General features: G+C 42.9%; 1 protein-coding gene across 1 annotated transcript; it reads right to left on the bottom strand.

The window, feature by feature from the left end:
- Positions 1-107: 107 nt before the first annotated feature.
- GNB5 (G protein subunit beta 5) lies at positions 108-26917 on the bottom strand. The gene is made up of 11 exons (XM_024199708.1): positions 26742-26917; positions 21349-21485; positions 19158-19199; positions 18167-18243; positions 16296-16428; positions 10917-11060; positions 5460-5551; positions 5287-5335; positions 2023-2119; positions 604-770; positions 108-182 (listed from the first exon to the last, which is right to left on the bottom strand). The coding sequence occupies exons 1-11, from the start codon at positions 26851-26853 to the stop codon at positions 171-173; spliced, it is 1062 nt and encodes a 353-aa protein (XP_024055476.1). The 5' UTR covers positions 26854-26917; the 3' UTR covers positions 108-170.

The raw sequence follows: 26917 nt of genomic DNA, 5'->3' as shown, positions 1-26917 counted from the left end.
TGTGTTTGTTTTATTTTGATTTGCAACTCATCAATAAGTCATGGAAACTACAATAGAAATGCTACATCTTTCTAAAGGACATTTCACATTTGCAGATTGAAATTTCCTTTTTTTTTTTTTTGTAGCCCAAGGTTTCAATCTTCATTTGTATTTGAAAACAGCATTGCGGCTTACGCCCAGACCTGTAGAGATAAAAGTCGAACAATTCTTTAGAGAATTATAGTTTATATTCCATACAAACACATAGGTTTTATACAAAAGCTGGTTAATTTGCATGAGAGCCTAATTCTTTTCTTGGAACTTGTAAATGATGTTAATGGTAAAGAGTTGAGGGTGGAGCAGTTACTTTAACTGATAATTTCATAATTTCCCACTATATAATTGTTTAGTGATAATGTTCTGCTAACACTTTCTTTTAATGGTGAATATATTCCTGACCTGGGGAAATATTTAGGCGTTATCCACTGTTTGCAGCAGTAGCCATGATGTTACTGGGCTTTCATTTCTTTGAAACAACTGGTTTCATATTCCATCCCCTGGACATTTTCTATAATGAATTTACCAATGGAAATCCCTGTATTTTTGGAAAGAAAAATCCCTTACTCGTAGAGTGTGATCCCATGATCCTGAGCAGAATGCAGTTCCATCAGGTGAAACTCGTAAGGTGCTAACTCGGTTTTCATGACCAAACAGAATGGATACACGAGACCCTTTCAGAACATCCCATACATTTATGGTGTAATCATTGTAACCACCAAATAGTAGGCGACCTGCAAACAGAATCACATTTATACAGAATAATGGCTTAAATGGTTAAATAGTAACAGTTAATGAAAGGAGAGGAAGGAGGGTTTTCTGGCTGAAGCAAAAGCTGTTTGTAAGAAGTTTGAGGCAGAGTCAGGAGTAGAAGTCAGATCTCCTGATACTCAATCCTATGCCTTAAATACGAGGCCATCCTCACTCTACTTTCATGGGCACTATAGGATGTTGCTTCAACACAAAGGTGTATATGTTCATTCTAAATTGGACTAAATTACTCTTTATGCACTCCAAAGTAATATCATGCAAGTCCAGCCTCAGATTTTGGGTGCCCACTTTGCTACAGAAAATGATGCTTAACATGTCAGTATCATGGCTCTGCATGGATATTAATTGCCAGTAATAGCTGACCAGTGGAGGCCCTCTTCTGCAACTGAAAAGTAATGGTATTTGAGCCCTCTTTTTTAAAAGAGTATTAAAAATTCCATGATTGCACTTATTAAAAACATGCAATATCTTTCAACTGTTACAGCTGAGAGATTAATTCAAAAGAGGGATATAGACTGAAGGCAAATAGAGCACTTTAACAATTAATATCAGACAAAAATATCCTGGGTATGTTTATAAAATTGTTTATAAAGGGTTACCAAGTGATTAATAGATGTTTTAATAAATGGTTAATCAATTATTATAGCTTGTTATAGAGTCCAACAGTTCAATATCTTGCTCACAATTGTGGCTTATATAACCACCTACAGCAACTTCTACTCATGTGCTTATAAGCACCTATATCATATACTACTCAGGTCTGTAACATGCTTATAACATCTATTAATCATTTATTAACCTTTCATGAACTATTTATAGATGTACCCTAAATACAAAAATTGACCAATATTCTATTTCTAGTTGCATTTGAGGTGGATTTAAACATGATGGGTGAAATCCTAGCCCCACTGAAGTTAATGGCAAAATTCCCATTGACTTCAATAGGGCCAGGATTTTACCTCATAGCCACATATTATTTGTTGATAACATTAAAAAATAACCAATTACATTACTTAATAAAAACATCTTTTACAAAGGAAGAAGATATTTTAATGGATGGAAAATTTCTTTCCATATTTAATTTAGCTCTTGTTTGTAATAACAAATGTTCTCAATTTAAACTGAAAAAGTATTACATTACAACCTCAGCTGCATCCCAGTCTAAATGCCTCCCCACAGCAAAAAACTACATATCCCCCAAAATTCAAATCTCACCACTGAGAGAGAAATCCACGCTAGAAGCTCCAAAAATGATGCTCTCTTTGGAATAAATTGCTACTTCTCTATCTGCACGAAGGTCATATAAACGACACTAGAATTAAAGCAAAAACAACATATGTTCAACACTAAGTTCTAGACCCAATTGCTGCTCCCTCACCCTGCGCAAAGTATGAGGAGGAAGGGGACAGGAATTCCAACCCTGTGGGCATGATGTGGAATGGCCGTGCGGCTTCTGCTCTTCTGCCTATGGACTATAAGAGTACCTGGGACTACACAGGCTGTTTAGACATCTGGATCCTAATTGTGATCTAAATGCCCTAAGGCTGACTGGCCTAAACTGAGTGATCCGCTGGCCATTCCTCAAATCATCTCTCCATGCTGACATAGAGAGGAACTGTGGGTTCCTGGATTCAGAGTATACACATACAGCTCTTCCACAGTCTATCTGCCCTCCTGCTTCATTATGTGTTTACAATTGGAGGGTGCGTACAGCTTTTTAGGGCTCGCCAGAAAACAAGAATTCCATTTCACACAAAAATGGAAGCTTTCAGAATTTGTTTTCATTCTGCATCAGGACGAAAAACAATGTTCACAATTTTTCATGAGAAACCACAGAGGGAAATTCCAGAAAATTCCATCCTAGACCCGAGAAAGCTTCCCAACGAAAGTTGAACCACAATCAATACATTTCCACACAACATTTCAGTTTTGATTTAGAAGAATCAGCATTTTCCAACCAAAAAAAAGCACACACCTTTTGCTGAAAAATTTCCATTCAGCCCTACAGCCTTTGGCTTCACAAGTCCATTACTCTATTATTTGCCAATATGTTTTAACTTGTTTAATATGGAAACTTCTATATTCAGACCAAAAATTTCAGCAGCCTGGAGAACAGCACTTACTCAGCCCTGAAATCATGTGTGCTTTTGAAACTGTATTTCAACTAACCTGCCTCAATAAGTTAAGTCTAAGCAAACACTGGCTAGCTGGGGTTGTTTTAATATTAAGTCTTACTAATGAAAAGTGGCTAATATTCAAGTCTGTGCATAAAGCAGAGACTATATTATTCACAGACCTGTTATAAATTACAAGGTATTTGAAGTCAGCGTTTCCTGGAGCTATGAGCTAATGAATAATTCTGTCAGAAAATTCTGACAAATGGGTCAGTTCACTCCAGGTGAGAAAAAGCCTATATCAACATACATTTATGACAGCCCATCAATCAGTCAGGACACTCAGTTCCACAGCATCCCAGGCATTCTTTTTGGGTGACAGAAGTCTTACAGTGCTGCTCTCAACATTCTCAATGTAAAGCAGCCATTTGCAATTTCTAATTTAAAAAAAAAATCCAACCCAGTAATCAGAGGAACTGACCCACCTCCATCCCCCAAAGTATGAAGATGGAATTTTCCATTCTTCTATTTAGTTTGGAGGAATACACACACAATTGATTAGATGGGTTTTTCTTTTTAACTAATAGCACAGTTGCCATAGTTTGTGGCACTTTTGAAAAATGAGTGTGTTCTCATATGAATTTTAGTGATGGAGAATTTCTCCATTTCATTGCCTCCACAACGCAGATCCTTACAGTATGATACCCCTATTTGCTAACATACACTGTACTCTCAGCTAGATGTATTCATTTATAACAGAGGGTTTTGGCTTCTAAAAACAGCATGCATTTTCTCATGAAAGCACACAAAATGTCTGATCCCAAACCCATTGAAGTAAATAGGAATGTTTCCATTGAGTTAAATCAGCTTTGGATTAGGTCCAAAATTTGTTACATTGTCCGAGTACTTCAGTAAGACTTTGTGTCCCATGCAAGCTTAAAGGCAATGCTTGAGCAAACAGAAAATATCTCCAAATTCCTTCTGAAGATCCCCCTTTGAAGTCTGACAAATTTCAGCCCAGATTCTGATTCCTTTGTACCCATATGTAGACCCATTGACTGTGGATGAGAATCATGTTGCAAAACTGGATCATTATGGGATAATAGCATATTGCATGTAACATGCTAACTTAATGTGCCATGTCCTTTCCTAGGGTCTTATTCATAGATTTGAAGGTCAGAAGGAACCATTAAATCATCTAGTCTGACCTTCTGCATAATGGAGGCCATAGAATTTCATCCAGTTTCTCCTGTATTAAGCCCATTAACTTGAGTGTGGCTAAAATATACCTTTCACAAAAGCATCCAGTCTTAACCTGAAGACTTCCAGAGTCAGAATCCACTCCAATAGAGGATAACGGCCTACTAATGCTACGAGCTGCTGGAGTTACTCCTTTACATCAAGGGAGAGAGAACTGTGAGTTGGTGCTTAAAAACCCATATCCAACCCATATCCTGTCTTTGCTGATGCCTCATGATGGGGCTGTCACATGTTCACCACTTTTCAGAGGGTAAAGCTGATGTTAGTTTCTATAAATTTCTCTCTGAAGTGAGAACATAAATTTGAGTGAAGTGCAAACACACATATTGATACAGCATCAATCAGTCTCCACATGAACCCTTGGAAGTTGGATAGTCTATACTTCAGAAGTAGGTTGGCGCAGTGATAAATATTGCCTGTGTTTTTGTGCCTTCATGATTGTTGCAGCCCAGAGTACGTTAGACTGACACAGTGCTGACAGACTGGCCCACACAGAGCAGCAGCTTAAAGCTACCTTTGGCACAATCACTTGTGACTTATGCTCTGTATCATCTGGCCTCACCAGAGGATCTGGGCCAGATACTAGAGCAGCCACAGAGGAGAAGGAGTTTAGCCCTCCTAGCAGTTCCCAAGAATGGAGCACAATTTAAAATGGCAGAGAGTCAGTCGAAGGTTTTAAGGGAAAATTTTCAGCTGGACACTATTTATGTGCCTACAAAACTCAGGGGAGCATACAGCAGCACATGCAAATTTAGTTTGCTTGTGTAAACAGATGTGACTGCAAATTTTACAGGCAGATTAATGGAGGGAGTTTGAGTATTTGCCTAAAAATCTTTTTGAAACTCCTTGTATGCCTCCCATAGTGACCCTGCTCATCTGATAGCATGCACGAAGCTGGAAGATCTCACACAGAAATTGTCCCAACCCCAAAACCTTCCAAAGGCCAGCTAGGAATTCTGCAAGCATTTCCCCATATCTACATATTAATAACTTGGGTCTAATAAAATCACTTCATGTGAGCTGTGAATTTGGCCCATTCTTCGTAGGGATTTATGACATGAGACTTAACAAATCTTTTCCAAATGAAGTTCTTGAATGAACTTACTGTGGCATCATCAGAGCCAGAGGCAAAAGCATCCCCACTTGGGTAGTATCTGTGCAGGGGGGAACAGAGTACAGTAATGTGTTAGTCAAATGAAGTAGGCTTTCAGAAATAAAAATCAACACGTAGCTTAACATTACACTGTTGTAAAAGTGTTCTGCCAGAAATGCACTGACCTGACGCTATTGATATCCGATTCGTGAGTTTCGAATGACTGGATACACTGTCCAGACCTCATGTCCCAAACCATTGCTTTCTTGTCACACCCCTAAAAAGAGAAATAATTACCCGCATTATACACACACCAATTCACACAGGTGAAATCAACCCCACATAAGACTTAAACACCCCCTTTCAATCCCAATTAAGCTCTGCACCTCACATCTCCTAAAAGGATACACTTTAGCAAAGCTGCTCCAGAAACTGAGGCTATATTTTCAGAAAGCCTGAAACTTGGTCCCCCTTTTTATGAGCATGCAAAGATTTGCAGGAACAAATCTGAGCATTTGCACCACTTACTGCCTGTTTGGCACCTGCAATTGATTAGAAGGAGGCACCAGCACTCAGATTTGCACCTGCAATTCAGTTATGCATGTAAATGTTCCACCACAGAAGGTGGGCCACAGACCTCCTGAAACTTTACCCCTAGGGGGTCTGGCAGAAATACATGCAGTGAGATTGTACAGAAAAACCTTGCAGTTGTTTCAGAAACTTTCTGGAATAAATACATTACGATTAGATAGACAGGTAGAATACTCCCTTGCAGTACGTAAAAGGAGCTGTTGGAGAATTACAGGCGGCAAAACAATAGTTCAGTTAAACTACTCAGCCATTCTGTCTACTCTATCTTTTTCATCCTTTGTCTCGTTCATTTCCTTCCTTTCTTCCCCAGGAAATGTTCTCTTGTTGTGAACACTAGTTTTATAATCAGAAGCAGCACAAGACTTACTGTCTAATTACATTGCGCTACAGCAGGTAAGAAAGTGGGTTTCCTGTTTCTTATACGGCCAGCACTGGTGGGTTGAACATAGTGCTGAAAGTCAGGATCCTCCTGAGTTCTAATCTTGGCTCTAATGCCGCCTCGTTGTGTGGCCTTTGGCAAGTCACTTGGGCCCAGATTTTCAGAAGTGGCTTCTAAGTTTGGGCACCCAGTTTTAGAAACCACTAGGGCAGGGGTGGGCAAACTATGGCCCACAGACCGGATCCGGCCCGCCAGCCCTTATAATCCGGCCCTCGAGCTCCCACTGGGGAGAGGGGTCTGGGGCTTGCTTGGCGCTCCAGCCGGGGAGCAGGGTCAGGGGCCGTGCCATGCAGCTCCCGGAAGCAGCAGCATGGCCCCCCCTCCGGCTTCTATGTGTAGGGGCAGCCAGGGGCCTCCACTCTTCACGCTGCCACCGCCCCTGCAGCTCCCATTGGCTGTAGTTCCCGGCCAATGGGAGCTGCAGGGACGATGCCTGCGGACGGGGCAGCGCGCCGAGCCGCCAGGCTGCGCCTCGCGTAGGAGTGGGAGAAGAGACATGACACTGCTTCCGGGAGCCACTTGAGGTAAGCGCTGCCCGGAGCCTGCACCTCCGAGCCTCTCCCCATGCCCCAACCCCCTGCCCCAGCCCTGATCCCCCTCCTGCCCTCCAAACCCCTCGATCCCAGCCCAAAGCACCCTCCTGCACTCCTCATCCCTAGCCCCACCCCGGAGCCCACACCCCTTCCTGCACCCCAACTCCCTGCCCCAGCCCTGATCCCCCTCCAACCCTCCGAACCCCTTAGTCCCAGCCCAGAGCACCCTCCTACAACCCAAACTCCTCATCCTCAGCCCCACCCAGAGCCCACCATCCCCTCCCGCACCCCAACCCTAATTTCGTGAGCATTCATGACCCGCCATACAATTTCTATTCCCTGATGTGGCCCCCGGGCCAAAAAGTTTGACCACCCCTGCACTAGGGCCTGGTTTTCTGAGCTGCTGAGCACCCCACACCTCCAGCTGAAGTCAATGGGAGCTGCAAAAGGTCAATATCTCAAACCAATCAAGCCCTAGCAGTTTATATAGCAGAGGCCCAAAAATAGAGGCAGCCGAAAATTAACATGATGTTTGAATCTCCAGTGGCCGTTTCTTACCAGCACTCCTACAGTTGCTACCAGCAGTGGAGATGCAGTGCAGCAGCAGCAGGCTGGAAATCAACTCTCGAGTAGCCATAGCCCAGGGCTGTTCATGCCGAGCGCCACCTTCTCAGCAAACCCTAAAAATTACTTTCTGGTGCCCTGCGCTGCTGCCCGAATGCTGTTTCCATAGTTGTATTCTGCAATACCCACCATGCCACTAAACTGCTTCACTGACTCTTTCATCACTTAACATGTTTGATATAAAAAATTACTACTTAGTTCAAATTTTATGGTGCATTCTTCAAATGACCTTAACTAGAAAATGAAACAACTGCAATAATCTCAGCCAGGGATAGCTCCATCCATGGCTCTGAAGCCATTTGCTTCACAGCTAGTTTGGTATTAAACATACCCGCAAGAAAGAGTGTAAAGAATTTTCCAACTGGGCCTGCTATTGCAAGGTGCAGAGCATGACTTGGGAAGGGTGGACTATACTCACAACTCCCACTGAGATCACCCAGCCACTCCTAAGAGGTACTCAACACCTCACAGGGTCAGGCCCACAAGTGTCTCATGGAGAAGACACTGGCCTGGGAGTCTTGTCTTTGCCACTGACCTGCTGTGTGACGACCTTGGGCAAGTCACTTCACCTCTCTCTGTCTCTGTTTCCGCCCCCAGCTTTTGTCGGTCTTGCCTGCTTAGGCTACATCTACACTACAAGCTAGTGGTGAGATTCCCAGCTCACGTACACATACTTGCACTAGCTCGATGACAGCTAGTGTGAGTATAAATAGTGATGTAGCCACGATAGCACTGGCAGAGGTGCCAGTTTAGCCATGCAGTGAACAAACCCACGCACATCCTCAGCATGGCTAAGCTGTGCCGCCACTACCCAGGCTACTGCGGCTGTCCTACTGTTTATACTTGAACTAGCATAAGTATTGCGTACGCCACCTGGAAATCACACCCCTAGCTTGTAGTACAGACATAGCCTAAGCTCTTCAGGGCAGGGACCACTTCTTAGTACGGGTGCGTATAAACCTAGCATAATCAGGCCTTGATCTCAGGTGGGGTCTCTAGGCACTACTGTAATACAAATAAGAATAGAAACAAACATCTGCAAATCAGTGATAAGAAAAAAGTTCAGATTTTTGGGGTTGGGTAAATCATATTTAAAGAACTGTGGAAACAGTAACATGAGAAGAGAGGGTAATAACTAGACTTAGCATGGGAGGCACTCTGCCTTTCTTTCTGTTCAGGTTTCCATAGTCACCAGAGGCATGTGGTGAACATATTATAGGCCCATCCTGCTATGGGTTACTGCTTAGTTAGTGTATTCCTCCTCAGTAGGCTGTAGTATATGCATTATTTATTTTTAAGAAGACAGTTGGTGGTTAAACTAAACAGCCTCCTTGTGATCCATTCCTCTCTCTTTTAAATCCCTTGTGAAATTAAATCACAACTCTTCACTTATGATGTCATTATTTAAATAGAAGAACTTTCCATCTGGTACCAAAGCACCAGATAATTAATGCTCTGCCCGGAGAAGGAAATTCATTGGAAAGGGAACATTTTGGATTTCAAAACCCACTCACATTCAGGGCCCAGCCCTGCATTCCTTGCATGCCCACCACTCTCACTGACATCTATGGGAGTTTGGGATGCAAGAACAATGCGCAACCTGGCTCGTCACATACACGGTTCTTGCGCTGATTCCTCTGTGTGGAGACAGGTTCTTTAAAGGGGTAAAATTTACCCCACATGGAGCAGGATATTCATTTTTAACAGAATTAAAAGGGTGTTGAGTACTGAAACCAAGGGTTCAATCCTGAGGGCACACTTGGCACAGTGCAGCAGGAAAACGCAGAGGTTACTCTAAGGCCTGGTCTACACACTATTTTTAGCTCAATAGTTAAAACTGGTCAACCCTTCCTATGCATGCAGTTGCAGATGCATGACATCATATGTAAATATGATTATATGGGCATAGCTTAATCCCTTACATTTATGGGAAAAACTATCCTGGTATATGCACCTTTACACCAAAATAATTGCACCCACACTAGGGGGCTGTACCACTTTAACTATACCAGTGTCAAACTAATATAGGGTATGTCTTCACTGCAGAGTTAACTTGATTTACCAGCACTTGAATTACTCCACTTGAGTTAGGATAGCTCAAATGAGTGCAGCCACACTGTGAAATAACATTGGAGCTGCTGTGTCCACACTGGGGCTGTACACACTCTTGTGTGGCATGAAGATTTCTGGAATCATATACTGTAGTTCTCTGCACTGTAGTGAGCTTAATGGCTCTATGCATTCTTTCTCAGTGAATTGTGAGAGAGAACCTGTCTGTCCTTTATGGGCACTGGAAGACTAGCAGCACTCAAATGGAGCCAGCCTGCATCTACACTACAGACTGATTGTGTTAGCAGCTGATTAATTGTACTAGTCTGACCTGTAGCCTGTACCCCCTGAAGGACCAGCCAACTTGTGTTGAAAGCACCATCACACTAGAGTTAAGGGTTTGTGAGTGAGAACAGGACTCGAGTTAGGAGCAACACTCAAGTTAACTTTGCAGTGAAGACAAAAGTCCATAGTTAAAGCAGTGGGTGAAGACAATCCCTAAGACACCTTTATGCCTCCCTGATATACTGCCTGACATGATGTCAAAACAGCCTCCACCATAACTCAGTTGTGCAGCTGGACAGAGCAGTCCCCTAGCAACCAGTCAAGGATCAGGTGAAGTACTGTGTGCTTCTGTCCCATTTCTGCCATCCCCTCTCTGATATTCCCCTAGGCGGAGGAGATGGGAGAGCAAGTGGTATAAATCCTTGATGGCCTAATTAAAGTAGCTGAATGTGCCGTTAGTGCTGCTGAAGGGCAAAGTGATGGGTGAAGATCTGGCCCCACATAAATACCTAGGGATGATCTAACTTGTGTTGATGCTAAACCAGTCCCCGAGCTACCTCCAGGCTTCTGGGAGGGGGTTATCAAAAAGATGGCATATGCATCATTGACTGCCCCACCCAGGTGAATTGAGCAGAGCTCTGGCACCCCTGATGATCAAGCTCTCTACAGGAATCCAAGTAGGGAACGAGTAGGGTGAAGAAAAGGAGGCAAGTGTGAAAAGCCATGTGCAGCGGAACAGAATTCTATCTATGGAAGGCCTACACCACCTTCCGCCCTATGAACTTTTACTGCTTTAACTCTTGGTCTTTCCCCTTCCCAAGGGAAGCTTTTGATCACGTGATGGATTATTTTAATGTAGGGTGGAATTTGCTAAATACTTTAGCTACAGAGCTACAGTCAATCTGATGGGGTTTGGGTTTGACCTTTCAGGAAAAGTGTTAATTTGCTCCAGCTTGAGAAGTGTGCTTGCAGTGACAGGACTACTTGCTCTGTATGGTCTCTCCCCATATATCCCACCCTCCTCTTTAAACAATATCCCAAACTTCCCCTTTTCCTACATACCCTTCCTTTCCCCTTCCTTCATTCCTTGTTTTATATCATAAAATAAAAATCCCACTTACCCCAGACACAAACGTATTTCCTGTTTCAGAAGGGGCCAGATCCAGGCACAAGACATCAGCCCCATGCCCATGAAAACTTTGTAGAAGCTGCCCACTCTCAACATCCCAGAGGGCACACGTTCCATCTCCACTAGCGGTCAGGATCTATGGTAGGTGAGAAAAGGGCAACAGTACAACATCACATAAAAGCCTCAGGTTCACTCAGAAACCATTGTGCCTCACACGCGCAACGAATTGGATTTTACAGTTGAACCTCAGAATTACAAACTGATCAGTCAACCACACTCCACAGCAGCAGAGAGAGAGAGAGAGAGAGAAAGCAAAATGCAGTACAGTGCTGTGTTAAACGTAAACTAAAAAAATAAAGGGAAAGTTTAGAAAAAGATTTGACAAGGTAAATTAAGATGGTTAAAAGCAGAATTTTTTTCTGCATAGTAAAGTTTCAAAGTTGTAGTAAATCAATGTTCAGTTGTGAACTTTTGAAAGAACAACCGTAATATTTTGTTCAGAGTTATGAACAACCTCCACTCCCAAGGTGTTTGTAACTCTGAGATTCTACTGAACTTAATGTTCAATAGATCGGAGTCAGTAAACCAACGTGGATCTCAGCATGGTTTTTTCAAAAGGAAGGTGGCAGAGCTGGGGGCGGGGGAAAAACAGAATATTGTGATAGACACAGCAAATATTAACTTAATTCTGTTCTCAGTTGTTTGAGGGGACACCAACTAGTGCATCCAAGCTTGTGATCTGCTGGTATTTCCATTTCAGCCAGGAAGTTCTTAGTCCCAGATCGGTATGTCTGCCCTGTCCACATTAATAAAACTGGAATCCAAAAAGGGTTAATTGAAGAGTTGGTGGATTTAAATAAACTTTTTAAGCTCCTCTTATTCTACTACCTGAAACAGCCAGGTCTGGAGCCAACAAAATTCGTATAAATTACAGATAATTTGAATGTGACATCTTTTGTGTGCATGAGCTTAGACCAACAATTGTTTGGCAAGTCCATCACATGTCCTAAATCATTAATGTGTGACTGGATTTGGACATGTAATGACTGAACGTTGCCAACAGCTACTCTCATCCTGATGAAGACCCTCAACTGTACAAAACTTCCCTGTGGCCATCAGCAGCTCTTACACAATCACAAATTTTGTATGCTGAAATGTTGTCTGATGGTTCAGTCCTGTATACTGAACAAGGAATCACAAGGCTCACAACTTAAGTGCTAAGGTGGCTCTCCCTAGACAAGTAGTGGAAGAGACATGGATCATACCCATTTTTTTTTAATGCTTAGTGAAGCAATTGCTAGAGAAGTCAGCTGTGGTTGGAAGCCAAAATGAATCACACTGCAAGGGGAAAAATAATCATGCAAGTAGAGAGAGTCACTTACAGGGCTACACGTGGGTTAAAAACAAATTATTTTTGGCAAAAGCTCAGATTTGGTTACCCTTCAGTAGATACAGGGGCACTTAGAGGTTTGTAAAAATTGCAGGACAGTCTGTTTTGGGTCCTGCTGTCCCCATTGCATGCGGAGATGTGCTAAAATTTTGGGATTGAGGGTGTGGAATCGAATCCTAAATTATCTCTCATTTATTTTTGCATCTAGGATGATACATTTTTGTATTATGAGGAATAGTTACATTTTCAGGATGAGACGTTGCGATTGTCAGCTGCTAGATTATCAGCCTTTCCCATCTTGATAGCCAAATGAGCAGCATAGAAGGATGTGCAGGGGGAGGGGCAGACAGAAGTTTTAAGGGTGTGATCCATTTTTAAACACAGAGCTCTTCATTATATTTTATAATAAGCATGGTTAGTTTGGAAATGTTATGAACTCAAGTTGAAACTGTTCTTATACAAAAACATGGAGTGCAAGATCTACTTTGCTTATCATGTTTTAGTCTTCTAGCTAGACTTTCAGCAAGTCTGGAAACACTGGATCAAGTGTCTTCATCTGCCACCTCGTGGTAATATTCAGCATTCTACCAGGCTTTTGGGTAAAACACATTCATTCCTGTCCTTGGAGTAATAAAAATGTGTTAGCCACAATGATACAGAAACCAAGGCTGAAATGTTAGGATATTTTGGGGCTCACAGAAGACTCCAAACTTTTGCTTTCTCTGGAATGGACTAGAAATGCTTCATAGTCATTAAGAGGTGAGAGCATCTCTAGCGGTTTGAGGAAGAGGGGGACCAGGGGGCATAGTGTACTTAGATTTCCAGAAAGCCTTTGACAAGGTCCCTCACCAAAGGCTCTTACGTAAATTAAGTTGTCATGGGATAAAAGGGAAGGTCCTTTCATGGATTGAGAACTGGATAAAAGATAGGGAACAAAGGGTAGGAATTAATGGTAAATTCTCAGAACGGAGAGGGATAACTAGTGGTGTTCCCCAAGGGTCAGTCCTCGGATCGATCCTATTCAACTTGTTCATAAATGACCTGGAGAAAGGGGTAAACAGTGAGGTGGCAAAGTTTGCAGATGATACTAAATTGCTCAAGATAGTTAAGACCAAAGCAGACTGTGAAGAACTTCAAAAAGATCTCACAAAACTAAGTGATTGGGCAACAAAATGGCAAATGAAATTTAATGTGCATAAATGTAAAGTAATGCACATTGGAAAAAATAATCCCAACTATACATACAATATGATGGGGGCTAATTTAGCTACAACGAGTCAGGAAAAAGATCTTGGAGTCATCGTGGATAGTTCTCTGAAGATGTCCACGCATTGTGCAGAGGCGGTCAAAAAAGCAAACAGGATGTTAGGAATCATTTAAAAGGGGATAGAGAATAAGACTGAGAATATATTATTGCCCTTATATAAATCGATGGTACGCCCACATCTCGAATACTGCGTACAGATGTGGTCTCCTCATCTCAAAAAAGATATACGGGCACTAGAAAAGGTTCAGAAAAGGGCAACTAAAATGATTAGGGGTTTGGAACGGGTCCCATATGAGGAGAGATTAAAGAGGCTAGGACTCTTCAGCTTGGAAAAGAGGAGACTAAGGGGGGATATGATAGAGGTATATAAAATCATGAGTGATGTGGAGAAAGTGGATAAGGAAAAGTTATTTACTTATTTCCATAATACAAGAACTAGGGGTCACCAAATGAAATTAATAGGCAGCAGGTTTAAAACAAATAAAAGGAAGTTCTTCTTCACACAGCGCACAGTCAACTTGTGGAACTCCTTACCTGAGGAGGTTGTGAAGGCTAGGACTATAACAGCGTTTAAAAGAGAACTGGATAAATTCATGGTGGTTAAGTCCATTAATGGCTATTAGCCAGGATGGGTAAGGAATGGTGTCCCTAGCCTCTGTTTGTCAGAGGATGGAGATGGATGGCAGGAGACAGATCACTTGATCATTGCCTGTTAGGTCCACTCCCTCTGGGGCACCTGGCATTGGCCACTGTCGGTAGACAGGATACTGGGCTAGATGGACCTTTGGTCTGACCTGGTACGGCCGTTCTTATGTTTTTATGTTCTTAAGAGACAGTGACTCAGGAGTACTTGAGTTCAATTCCCAACTCTTCTACCATCTGTCTGTCCTCTGCATGTAAAATACTTGGAGATCCCCAAGTACAGATATTACTAATGTATGTGCAGCTGGCTTGGAGATCCCCAAGTACTGATATTACTAATGTATGTGCAGCTGGCTTGGAGCGGGGCAACATGGTTTTCACATTGCTGCATGAGAGGGCCTGCTCCTGTGAAGGTGCTGTGTGTCTCCCACAAAGTGATGAGCGGCTTTCCTTGTTATTAACATAAGGTACTCAGCTCCCGGCAGGATGAGGCCTTTCAGTCATGTTTGGGGTTATTCCATGGGTGGGAGTAAGTCCATTGTAGATGTGTCCCAAGAGGAAAGGAACTGCTCAGTGCATCCAAATGACTAATATTTAACCAAAAAGTAGTATTAGGAAAAGCTTGTAACTGTTTATGCACATTTGACACCATAGCCTAATTGTTTTAAAAGTAATTTTATCCTAGGGTCGTTATACCAGAAATGGAGACTATTTCCCAACAACCAGCATCCCGAAGGAGAGCTGTAAGGCCAGCTTGGGTTGAATTTTCTGATCTCTCTTTCTTCTTTTCACTGCTATATTTTAAACAGCACTACAAAATATCACTCAAAACATAAACACCTATTGATCCCCAACTCAATATCTTGGTATAGCTAGACTAAGCTCTTCGGGTCAGGGCTCCTCCAGAGCTGTCTGTCTAAAGCACCTACGTACATGGTTGGTGCTACACAAATAATAAATAGGAATTTATTCAGTAGAATACCTATTGTATCTATATCAATCTATAATATCTATTGTATTCTACATGAGCATAAAAGTAAAACTCTGCTGTTTTCACTCCTTGATTATGAAGAGAATACTAAAAACCTACAAAAATAAAAAGCCATGGTTCACACAGGTATAACCAGGAAAGCAAAACACTATTTTTGTGTTTCACAAACAACATTCCACCTAATTTAGACTTCATGTTTACTCTGCCCGAATTATACTGGACTCCTGCATTGTAAGGCCACAATTAAGTACACTAGAGCACTCTGGGTAAATCCTTGACTTTCCTCTGTTTCCATAGCAATAGACTTGAATCAGCATCTCAGATTCATTACTGAAACCACATAATGGCAAATAACAGCTCACTCTTGGGTAGCTCATGTCCTGAAATAGAAGCAATCCTAGCTGATATTTCCTTAGGAAGAGCTGTAAATATCTGTAAATAGCCAAGGAAACAAGCATATCTTTTCTATCCAGACTTCATAGTCTGCATAACAATGAAAATACCCCCTCTTCCCATTTATTTTGCTACAACAGTATATAATAAGCATAACATCAATTAAATTCTAAAACCAGAATGGGATAGACGATTATCTTGGAATCTTTCATGCCCACATACTCTCATGATCTTGCAGGAGCTGGGGTTTATTTATTTATTAAATAGGAAGGATGGTCTTGTAACTAAGGCACCAGATTGGCACTCAGAAGACATGCGTTTTATTCCCCACTCTGCCATAGGATACCTGTGAGATCTTTGGCAAGTTACTTGGTCTCTCTGTTTTTCAGCTCACCTGATATATATATTTTATATATATAAAAATTTATAAATAAAATCTATAAATATATAAAATCTGAATCAGCACATCCTTACTTACAGCCTCTGTGAGCAAGAGCTTTTATGGAGCTTTCAGCAGAGATGGATGCTGTCCTTCTTAGCAGGAACCACTGCCTTGCACAGAATGTGAATACCCCATTGCACAATGACCATCTCTGGTGCAAGGAAGCATACTTTGCATCTTTCTGCAGCAGCAAGTATAAATCCAGCTCATGGTTTTGTATTATATGCTGAATCTGAATGTATTTACCTGCATGTCTGAGTTAGTGAAGCTGCAGGCAGACAGGTAGTTTGTGTGCATTGCAACAGATTTCTTCTTTGCAGCCATATTTTCATTTTTATCAAACGTCAGTGGATACACAGAACACTTATTGTCCAGGCCACTAGAGTTAAGAATTAAAAAAAAAAAAGACAGAGAAAACATTAATGACAAGAAAAAGTGGGATGAGAAACAAACATAAGGGTGAAATATACTAAAAATTCTGCAACACCAAATCCTTACAAATGTAGATTTCCATTCTATTACACCACCTGGGATTCCCATATGCTAAGAGAATCCCCAGCTGCTTCTTTATGGCAAATGTATGGCTATTTTGTACTGCTTGAACAGCTGGAAGTGGGACTGAGGACCTAGTCCCTAGTATTTATTACATGCATTTAATTAATAAACTGCTTGTTACTGAACCACAGTCCATCCAACATTTATTGACAAGTAATCCAGTAGTAACCTTGCAGTTAATCTTTTGAATAAAGTCAAATTGCCATTTTTCTATTGAATTAAGTTTTTAGTATTACTCTCATGATGTTACCATTTATCCAACTTACTGAATTTGGCACATCTTCTATGGAAAAAGACATATAGCAACAGATGCCTTAAAGATAATACTTTCAAAATAGCTTGAAAATAGGCAGTGGAAATATTGACTGTGTTGCTGAAAAAGAATTCTTTGGAATAAAGTATTTAACATTTGAGGTTCCATGATCTAATGATGAGATGACAAAAAGCAGGAGTTCAATTTCTTTGTGTACTAAATTTGCACATAACTTAATACAGTCTCAAGGCCCTACATGCCCTTGATCTGCCCATACTGTGAAACTCCCTCTGACACCATATTGCATATTGGATCAGGCCCATATTGCATGTTTTGATTACTATGTGACTTTATTCCTATGGAACAGATATCTTTAGCTGTCTGTGCTTCAAACTTGAATGTTACTTATATAGGCCCAGGGCAATATGAGGTCCTAAGATATTTTCAGAAGTTTGAAGCATGGACAGATTTCTGCTCCATATGAACAAAGTCACGAGGTTATCAAAATATGCCATTGAAAGACTCCATTCATTCCAAGGGGTTTTGGATCAGGCCCTACTTTGGGTCCATTTCTCCTCTCATGCTGGTACAAATCAGAAGTAACACGACTGAAGTCAATGGAGTTACACCCATGTGAACCAGTGTGGGACAGAACCAGGCCCATTGGATGCAACACTTTCCTAAATGCTTATAGCAGTGGTTCCCAAACTTGTTCCGCCGCTTGTGCAGGGAAAGCGCCTGGCGGGCCGGGCCACTTTGTGTACCTGCCGCGTCCACAGGTTTGGCCGATCGCAGCTCCCAGTGGCCGCGGTTTGCTGCTCCAGGCCAATGGGAGCTGCTGGAAGCGGCGCGGACTGAGCCACTGGGAGCCACGATCGGCTGAACCTGCGGACGCGGCAGATATACAAACCGGCCCGGCCCGCCAAGCGCTTTCCCTGCACAAGCAGTGGAAGAAGTTTGGGAACCACTGGCTTATAGCATCCAAATGATATCACTGTCAGTATTTGTTAAGCTGTCAATCAATTCCAGTGATGGGTAAAGACGGCCACATATAAAGATTTTTTTTAAAAAATAATACTCATCTGATTAAGTTGGATAGTTGCTTTTTTCTGCTAAAACTACTAAATATCAGGTCTTTTCCCTAGGATTCCAAATTGTTTTCTAAAGCATTCTTGAAGAAAGGGGGGAAGGAGAGGGGAAGGGAAGAGCCAACATTTTAAAATATTCCCCCAGCTCCATAAGTTACATTTACTTGGGACACAAAGTCACAGCTCCTCTAGTTTAAGAAGTTGCAAGAGCTTTTACTTACCCACAAGCAATGGCACATCCAGATGGGGCATATGCACATGCCATCACCCAGGTACATGGCATAGTCACCGCATGTTCCTGAAACATAATATTCTCCTTACAGCTCAAGAATCAACTTCTGAGTGTATTATCATGTCACTAATTGGTGTTAAAATAACCATACAGAGGCCGAAATTGCTCAAATGCTGTCATGACCCCTTGCTGTATTTAATGAAAATAGACAACAGATAAGAGACCATGCCCATTTTTTAACAGATTTTTGCTCCTAAACCTGAATAGTGGAGAATCAAGCTGTAATTCAAGATCAACTTTCATTGTGAAAGCAAGAGAATGTATGAGGATGAGAATCAAGCCACAACTGCCAAGTCATGCATTTCTTGGTACCTCTAGCCTTATTTCCCAGCACAAAGTGACTGGTTGTGAATTACTCCAGGACAATTGTGTAAGATGCTGGACACCTGCAAGGGCCACTTTAGAACTCTCCACATTTTGGATGGTCATTGCAGCATTTGTTCAAAGGTACATTACACCGGCCTGTTTTTATAATGCTAATGACACTTTTTATTAGCTATAGCTTCTGCTAAGGCTACGCAGACCTGAGCCACACTGGGAGGGAGCAGCATCTCTCATGCAGGAACATCTGGGGACATTATGGCTAAAGAAGCCAGGAGAAAACACAAGGGGTCAAAATATGCCAGGGCACATGCTTATTCATGGCACTCACTACAGATATTCTATAGGTGTAGCCTGCACGTCGCCAGCTCTGCTCTGCACCAGCCAGTGCCCAGAATAATGACATGCTCAAACTCCAGCTGGAGAGCAGAGTGTGGGAAGCTCAAACTCCCAAGCACTTAGTGCCCAGGCAGTGGTGCCAGGAGATCTGGTGCACTGAAGAAGAGAGAGAGGGAAGGGTTTCCACTTCCATCTCTAGCACATCCGCGCAGAGCAGCCATATTTGGCTTTATATACAGAAACTGTAGGAGTCCACTTACCTTGTTGGTAGTGAAGGAATCCCACACTATCACCTTCCCATCCTAAATTCAACACACAATGGAGAGAGAAATTAGGGGCTTCAAAGTGTACTTTCACTCCCGTATTTCAGAGTTCTGGGCAAAGCACTGCTGTTGGCATGTGGGACAGAAGTTATTTCCCCAGGAAATGTGTCACCACCTTTACAACACTGCTATTAGCAACAGTGAAGTGCGCTATGAATCAGAGACACCGCATAATTAGGCTAGTTATTTCTGTAAATGCAACTCCAGTGTGCCTCTGGAAAATCAGTCTTAGCACTCATGACTCTCTTTAAAAGACCTTTCCTTAGCCCACAGAGAGAGCAAGACCCTCCCTCTCTGGCTGTCTACACTATGAGCTAGGGGTTATACACCAACTTGCACTAGCTCAATGAGTGCTAGTGTGAGGATAAATAGTAGTGTAAACGCAGTAGCACGGGCAGTGGTAGCAGCGGCATGGCTTACCCATTCCCAGTACACACCTGCCTGAAACTGGTGGGTATGTACTTGACACAGCTCAGTCGTGTCTCCACTGCCCCAACCCATGCTACCAGGGCTACACTGCTACTTGTACTCATGCAAGCTTGCTGAACACTAGCATGAGTATGCGAGTAGGGGAATCAGGCACTAGCTCGCAGGGTAGATGTAGCCTTTAAGTGAAAGGAAGGAGCTGTTCTCAACACTTATCATGGAGATCATTATCTTCTCAAGAAACAACCACCTGGATGAATTTTTATTCTCCTTCTTTTCTCCTACAAATGAACTTATCTTAGCTCATAATTATCCTCTCAGTTACATCTCCTCTTCAGATCAGTCTATTGATCTTCTTTTCCCATTCCACCCTTTCTCTGCTCCCCCTTTTTCTACTACTACTTTTACTTAACTTTTAGTTGCCCACTTAAGTAACCTACTAACAAGAATGAACATGCAACCAATAGTGTGCTACATAATCACCTTATCTGTGCGTTGATGCCAATTACCTTTGGCTGGCATAATATCCTTTAACATTCCAGTCTGGGAAGAGTGAATTGTTTGTTTGTAACCAGCTATTGTTATTGTCCCTGGGCTCATTAATTTCTTAAAATAGAAGTTTAAAAAAAATGCAAAATGAAATGATCGAAGTGCCATCAAACAAAAAACAAACCTCAACGTGTCTGCAGTGCTAATACCTGAACCCCCAGACTGGTTCACAGAATCACTGGGTGTGGTTTTTTTCAGGACACATATTTTAAAGTGGAATAAAGCCTCTCTCTCTTTTGCTTTCATACCTATACACTGATACTTTACCACTTCAAAAAATAGCTTAGTAAATGATCAATCTTTGGTCTCCTGACTGAGACCTCCAAGGATGGTGCCAGACAGCAGTAACTCTCATGGTGGTTTGTGATGCAGATATCCTATTCTATCTTGTAGGCGGTAGATTGAGACCAGCAACTCATTTCATAGAGGCCAATGAACAGCCGTCAGATGTAACAAGTTCCAGCCATTACCATTCTGAATGTGAACCAGTGACCTAGAAGTGAAAGGCTTTTATCTCAATACCTCCCCCATTCCCCTGCACAACTTTGTGACATAAGACTGATCCAAACAGACTTAATGACTGTTTATCAAAATGTCCAAATATTTGTAATAGTTCTAGCTGGCTGAGTGAGGTTGTTTATTTTTAAGGCCACATCCATCTTCCAGACCACAGAAAGGATTTCATGTTCACAGATCACACGGAGACCTTTCAAGTAGAATCAGAATGTTTTCAGACCTCTCCATCCCAATTCTCTCTCTTCATATGTTAATTCAAATGATGGGGTGAAGTGCTGCATACTGAGTGTCCAGAGAGAATAAGATGCATCTGCTCCCAAACCAGCTTGCTGTAATACTGCATATGTAATGTGCTAACGTACTCTGAACACTGGAAAAATTCTGTTTGAAAAATAGATGAGGGGTCTTTAGGGTCTCACCTCCAATAGGTGTGGTGATGCTTACCAGAATTATATTCTTTACTCAGTAGTCTGGTTTGTGTTCTCTGAACAAATATGTTGCTAAAAGAATGCTTTAGGCATCATGAAAGCATTTAGACTAAACGTAGATTTCATTTCCAATTAACGTTACCTAGTGTAGCTATCAGAATTGTGCCTGGCTATCACTGACTTCGAATAGCACCTACACATTTCCTCACCTGGGAAGAGCTCACAATTCGTCTTTTATCTTTGCACCAGTCCATGCAGAGGACTTTATTGCCATGGCCTTTCAGAGTTCTCCTGGTCTTCATCACAAACTGACCTAGGGCTTCCACACGTTCCGCCACCTGATGAACTGTGGAGAATTAACCATAAAGAGAATCACCAAATGTTTGCTCCATATTAAAACCCTGGGCCTGCAAACATTTAATACCCATGAGTGACTTTACCCACATGAGTAATTTCAGGTGGCACAATGAGTCTATTCAGGTGAGTAGTTAGTCAGGTGAGTGAGTGCAAGATCAGGCTCGAAGTTCACTTGAAGCACATCTAACACCACATGTATAGTATTCTTCACTGAAGCACAGCTATTAGAAATAGACGAGACCGTAGAGAATGCCATCTAATCAAAACATACCAGGTTTTGTTTGGGGGGGAGAGAGTTGTATGTGGTGTTTATTTTACAAAAATTCATCTACATTATTTAGGACTTTTTACATTTGTTCAGAATTTAAAAAAAGTTTGAAAAATTATATACAATGTCATAAGATTTTGGAGATCTCACTTTTTAGTGCAGTGTTTTGTCTCAAATTATTGTTGTGGTTCTAAAATCCTCAGAAAGTGCTTTTAATGTTATAAAAGTTTTTTTTTAAATAATTTCAGTCCCAGCAATGTGAGGACATTTTAATGTGGCAGCTCTGACCTCAAGGTGCTATAGGTACTGGACTTCAGTCAGTTCAGAGGTTTGATCTGCACTCAGAATTCCCACTGGAAGCCATGGGAAGTCTGTGTGCCAACCGCAGGCATTATGCGCCTCTGCGTGGGCTGAGTGGCTGAGCAGTTTTTGAGACAGCATCGTATCTTATGACATTAACCTGCATCAGCGTAACAAAGCCTTTGCACTTCACTTGACTGGTGTTTGAATAATAGCAAGTGTTTATTTCTAAAAACATATGACTCTGTGAAACAGTTTCTATTCATTGTGGAGACTCCTAAGTAAAATCCTCCAGCTGGAGTTCTCACAATGTTTTAAGTTATTTCTCAGCAGAGTTTCCATCTGCTGTTTCTATAAATAATCTTAGATTTCCAACAGGACATGGCTGTAAAAATGAATGTGCAAAGGCACCTCAGTGTGAAATCCACCCCACTGCAACTGGCACAGTTCAAAGCCATCTTGCACCCCTGAAGCCTCATGCTGAGGCTGTCTGGGGGGGGGGGGGGAGAGGCATCAGCTGAGAACACTAATTTGTTTCTGACCCAGTGATGTTCATTCTATGAAGGGCTCAGCAGGGGCATGCTGCCTCCTTTCACACAGGAGCAACAGGACTCTGTGCTGGCCTCACGTAACCAGAGTAAGAGGAGGAGACATTGTATCTCCATTTATGTGGATCTAGTGCAGGGGTGGGCAAACTTTTTGGCCCGACCTGAGGGCCACATCTGGGTATGGAAATTGTATGGCAGGCCATGAATGCTCACCAAATTGGGGTTGGAGTGCGGGAGGGGGTGAGGGCTCTGGCTGGGGGTGCAGGCTCTGGGGTGGGGCTGGGGATGAGGGGTTTGGGGTGCTGGAGGGTGCTCTGGGCTAGGATAGAGGGGTTCGGAGGGCAGGAGGAGGATCAGGGCTGGAGCAGGGGGTTGGGGTGCGGGGGGGTGGGGCTCAGAGGTGCAGGCTCTGGGTGGCACTTACCTCAAGCGGCTCCCAGAAGCTGCGGCATGTCCCCACTCTAGCTCCTATGCTGAGTTGCGGCCAGGCGGCTCTGCTGCGTACTGCCCCGTTCGCAGGCACTGCCCGTGAAGCTCCCATTGGCCATGGGAGCTGCAGGGGCCGCATTTGGAGCGGGGGCAGTGTGCGGAGCGGAACACCCTGGCTGCCCCTATGCATAGGAGCCGGAGATGGGACATGCTGCTGCTTCCGGGAGCCACGCGGAGTGGCCCCCCGACTGGAGCGCCGGAGTGGGACAAGCCCCAGACCCTGCTCCCCCAGCGGGAGCTTGAGGGCCGGATTAAAATGGCTGGTGGGCTGGATGCGGCCCATAGTTTGCCCACCCCTGATCTAGTGGCTCTACCACCTTAAAACACCTGACAAGGAGGAGCATGGAGGAATGGGGCTGCTACTCGAGCCAGAGGCTGGAGTAGGAATCCTAGGAGGTGGTGTGCTGTAAAACAGCCGTGTGCCCGGGCCCCGGAGACCAAAAAGAGCCTGATCCAGAGACACGCTGAAGTGATCCAGTGCTTCAGTGCATGTCAGTTGCTAGTGGGTTGCCCATATCAGCCACTGTGATCAGCTAGAAGAGACAGCGCCTGATCCAAACACACTGGAATCAGTGGAAAGACTCCCATTGACTTCAGTGCACCTTTATATCTGGCCTTTCCTCTTTTAGCTCAAGTGAGTTGGAGCTGGAGCTCTGAGTTCAATCCCTATGGTGATAAGTGATTGCCCTGGGTAGCTGCAATCGCTATCGATGAAAGTTGTGGGTAACTCAGACCCTAAATTGCAATTATATTAATGTAAACAGATCCCTGCATGACAAAACTCACAGCTAAAATCTTTGTCCTGTATTTAAGCAGTGATGGGAAAGCATGTGAGCTAGGAAGGGCTGTCACAGGGAAAGGACGGGCATCCGTACCCTACAAAGATGGCTCTTTGGCTCACAATCAGCTGAGCAATTTCTGCCTAAGTCTGAAATTGATTTCTAATGGATTGGCTGTTCAATAATCATCTTTCAAAACACATCAGCCTTGCAGACTGTGCCAGAAACTGAAATAATGCTTTTAGCTACAAACACTGCCCTACAAGACACTAAACCTCATATAGCAAGGGAACTAAATTGCTGCCCATTATTCCTGACAATTCGTCCATTACAAAATGATCTTCATGAGGGGCTAAAGGCAAACTAGCCTTTCCAAAAAGTATCAACTAAACCCATTGAAAAACTACATCCCCCCTCCCACACTCCTCATCAAGTGAAGCCAATCAAATGATCTACTGAGATCCTGAAATAATATAATCAAAATACAAATGCTGGAGAGTGTTATGGCAACTGGAAGACTAGGCTGAAATTCTTGTGTCCAGAACTTATCAAATAAAACAAATCTTTTTACTGCCAATAGCCTACATGTTTCCTTTCTGTTAATCAACATAAATTCGGCAGAACTGGCTATTTTAGTATAAATAACTCTCTTAGAACACTGATCCCTACAGACTTCATAGGAATATAACAATTCTGAAATATTTATAATATTTGTAAAAACACTATTGCAAACTATGGGCCTGACCTTGCAACTCTTACTCAAGCGAGTAGCTCCACTGCACTGACCAGGACTATTCCCAAGAGGTAGCTTGTGTGAGTAAAGGTGAAGGATTGGGCCCATAATATTCCAAATATGACTGGATATCTTTCTATAAGGTATGCTATAGTTCAACAAAAGTTATGGGGCTTGATGCAGAAATTATTGGGTGAAGTTCTTTGGCCTGTTATGCAGGGGAGAAGGGGGAGTGGGAGGAAAGGGGGTATGTCAGATTAGATGATTATAACAGTCCCTGCTGGCCTTAAAATCTATGAATCGAATAGACAAAATAATTGTTTATATTTTCAATTTGAACTTTTAAATGGTGTAATTAACCCTGAGAGTTTTCCAGATGGCAAATCAAATAAAAGGGTAGGACTTCAGATGTCTATTCACATTTTTTCCACAGAGCTACAGTTCAAAATATAATTGAACAAAGAAGGGAAAAGCTATTAAGGCAGGCAGTTTGTCTTCGGGGAAAATGGGAAAAATCATGATTTTGTCATGGCAAAAAGTGACAGTCATAATTTTAGATTTCAAAAAAGGAAGTTATTTAATTTATTTCCCCAATAGAAATAACTGTTGGAAATAGTTTTAAAGCACAGAGAGACCAGAAGCCTCAACACAGAACTAAATCTATAAAAATAATGGAGGAATTTTGCTCAGTAGTGGGCACACTAGGGTGAAAAAAATTACTTTTAAAGGGGAAAAATGTTAAAAGTCACAGATTTTGTCACAGAAGTCAAACCCTGGGCAAATACGCAGCCTTAATCAAACAAAATTCAGGAAAACGTTTATTTACAGATCTATGAAGTAAACAAAAACATGTGGAGAGTATTCCACAAACATCATGAGACTACAGCTACAGTTAAAGTTAAGCATATGCTTTGTTAAACAGAGATGGTTTTAAGCATGTACTTAAGTGTTTTGCTGAATTGAGGCCTCATTGTTCATACTGTAGAAATTATACTGCAAGACTGTATTGATTTATGGTAATGTTTCTGTAAGGAGGCCATCTCCATTCAATGATTCCTATTAAAAGGACATTGACAAAACCTATGATAATCAAATTTAGGCAAGAAAATGCCTCATTTACTACAGAAAAGTAGCAGGTGTATTTTTTTTTTAAATCTGAATTTTACATATAGTCACTCCTGCCATTCCCCTGGAGTAACGAACAGTGATCACATAAATCACTAAATATTGGTTTGTATCCCCTTTCAACACAGACTTCAAAAACAAAGACAGGAGGATCAAAGTTGTAATAAGCCCACAAAAGTTACTGGCAAAATCACCCCTATAGTACAAGAAAAATGTTGCAATTTATACCTATAATATTTGTTTAAAAAAAAAGGAATGAAAAGTAAATAATAAATAATATTACTATTAATAATAGTGTCTTGTATCTCAGGGATTTCAGATTAACAAGGTTAAATTATTTTGTATTAACCAGAGTAAAAGGGGAGGGGGATGTAAAATTATGCACGATCATTTATTTGTATTGCAGTGACTAGGGCGCTTGATTACACACTGGATTCATGTCGATGACTTGACAACTGAATTGCTGGGAAGGGGAGGCTGGGTTTTTGGAACGCGGCAATGGTCCCCTTGGGAGTCACGCCGCAGGGATGAAATGCCGGCTCAGTGCAAACCTCCCCCCGACTCCAAGGCCAGGATTTCACTCCGGCTGCTGCCGCCACCAACCGTGACCAACGTGAGCGTCAGACCCAGTGATGCTACTGAATCACAGCACCCACTGAGCAGCAGCAGCAGCTGCTCCCCTCCCCGGCGCAGGGCACGACAGGCGCTCGGGGAATGGCTCAGCCCCCCCGGCTCAGGCCCCGCACTCAGCAGGGCAACGGGGTGCAAAGGACGCTCGCGCCGCTTGCCCATTGTCCGCACGCGGGGCGGGGCGGGGCGGGGGGCAGCTCAGCGCGTGCCCGGACGGCTGGAACCCGGGATCCAGCACCTGCACCGCGCTAGAAGCGCGCACTAGGGGCGCCGCTCGGCCCGACCGCGCCCCGGGATGCCCGCGCTGCACCCCCCGCCCGTGCCCGCGGGGGGGCTGCGCTGCAGTCCGAGCCGTGCCCCTCCCCAGACTCACGCTCCACATCGTGCAGCTTGGCCCGCTCCTCCTCCAGCCGGCCCTTCAGGCTGTCCGCCTCGCTCCTCAGGGACGCCAGGGTCTCGTTCTCGTGCAGCCCCTCGGTTGCCATCTTTGCACGGCAGGAAGCAGGGAGAGAGAGGAGGGGTTTGAGGGCCCGGCTTCCAGGGATGCTG

The sequence above is a fragment of the Terrapene carolina genome, unplaced genomic scaffold, assembly GCF_002925995.2.
Source record: "Terrapene carolina triunguis isolate 2854851 unplaced genomic scaffold, T_m_triunguis-2.0 Scaffold67, whole genome shotgun sequence".
NCBI classification, from domain to species: domain Eukaryota; kingdom Metazoa; phylum Chordata; order Testudines; family Emydidae; genus Terrapene; species Terrapene triunguis.
This window is presented reverse-complemented; position numbering and strand designations above follow the sequence as displayed.

Coding starts and splice junctions, on each gene's coding strand:
- GNB5 (XM_024199708.1), bottom strand. CDS start 26,853: ATGGCAACCGAGGGGCTGCACGAGAACGAGACCCTGGCGTCCCTGAGG. Junction 21,486..26,741: donor CAAGCTGCACGATGTGGAGC/GTGAGTCTGGGG, acceptor AATTCTCCACAG/TTCATCAGGTGGCGGAACGT. Junction 16,429..18,166: donor GGATGTGCCATTGCTTGTGG/GTAAGTAAAAGC, acceptor TCTTAACTCTAG/TGGCCTGGACAATAAGTGTT.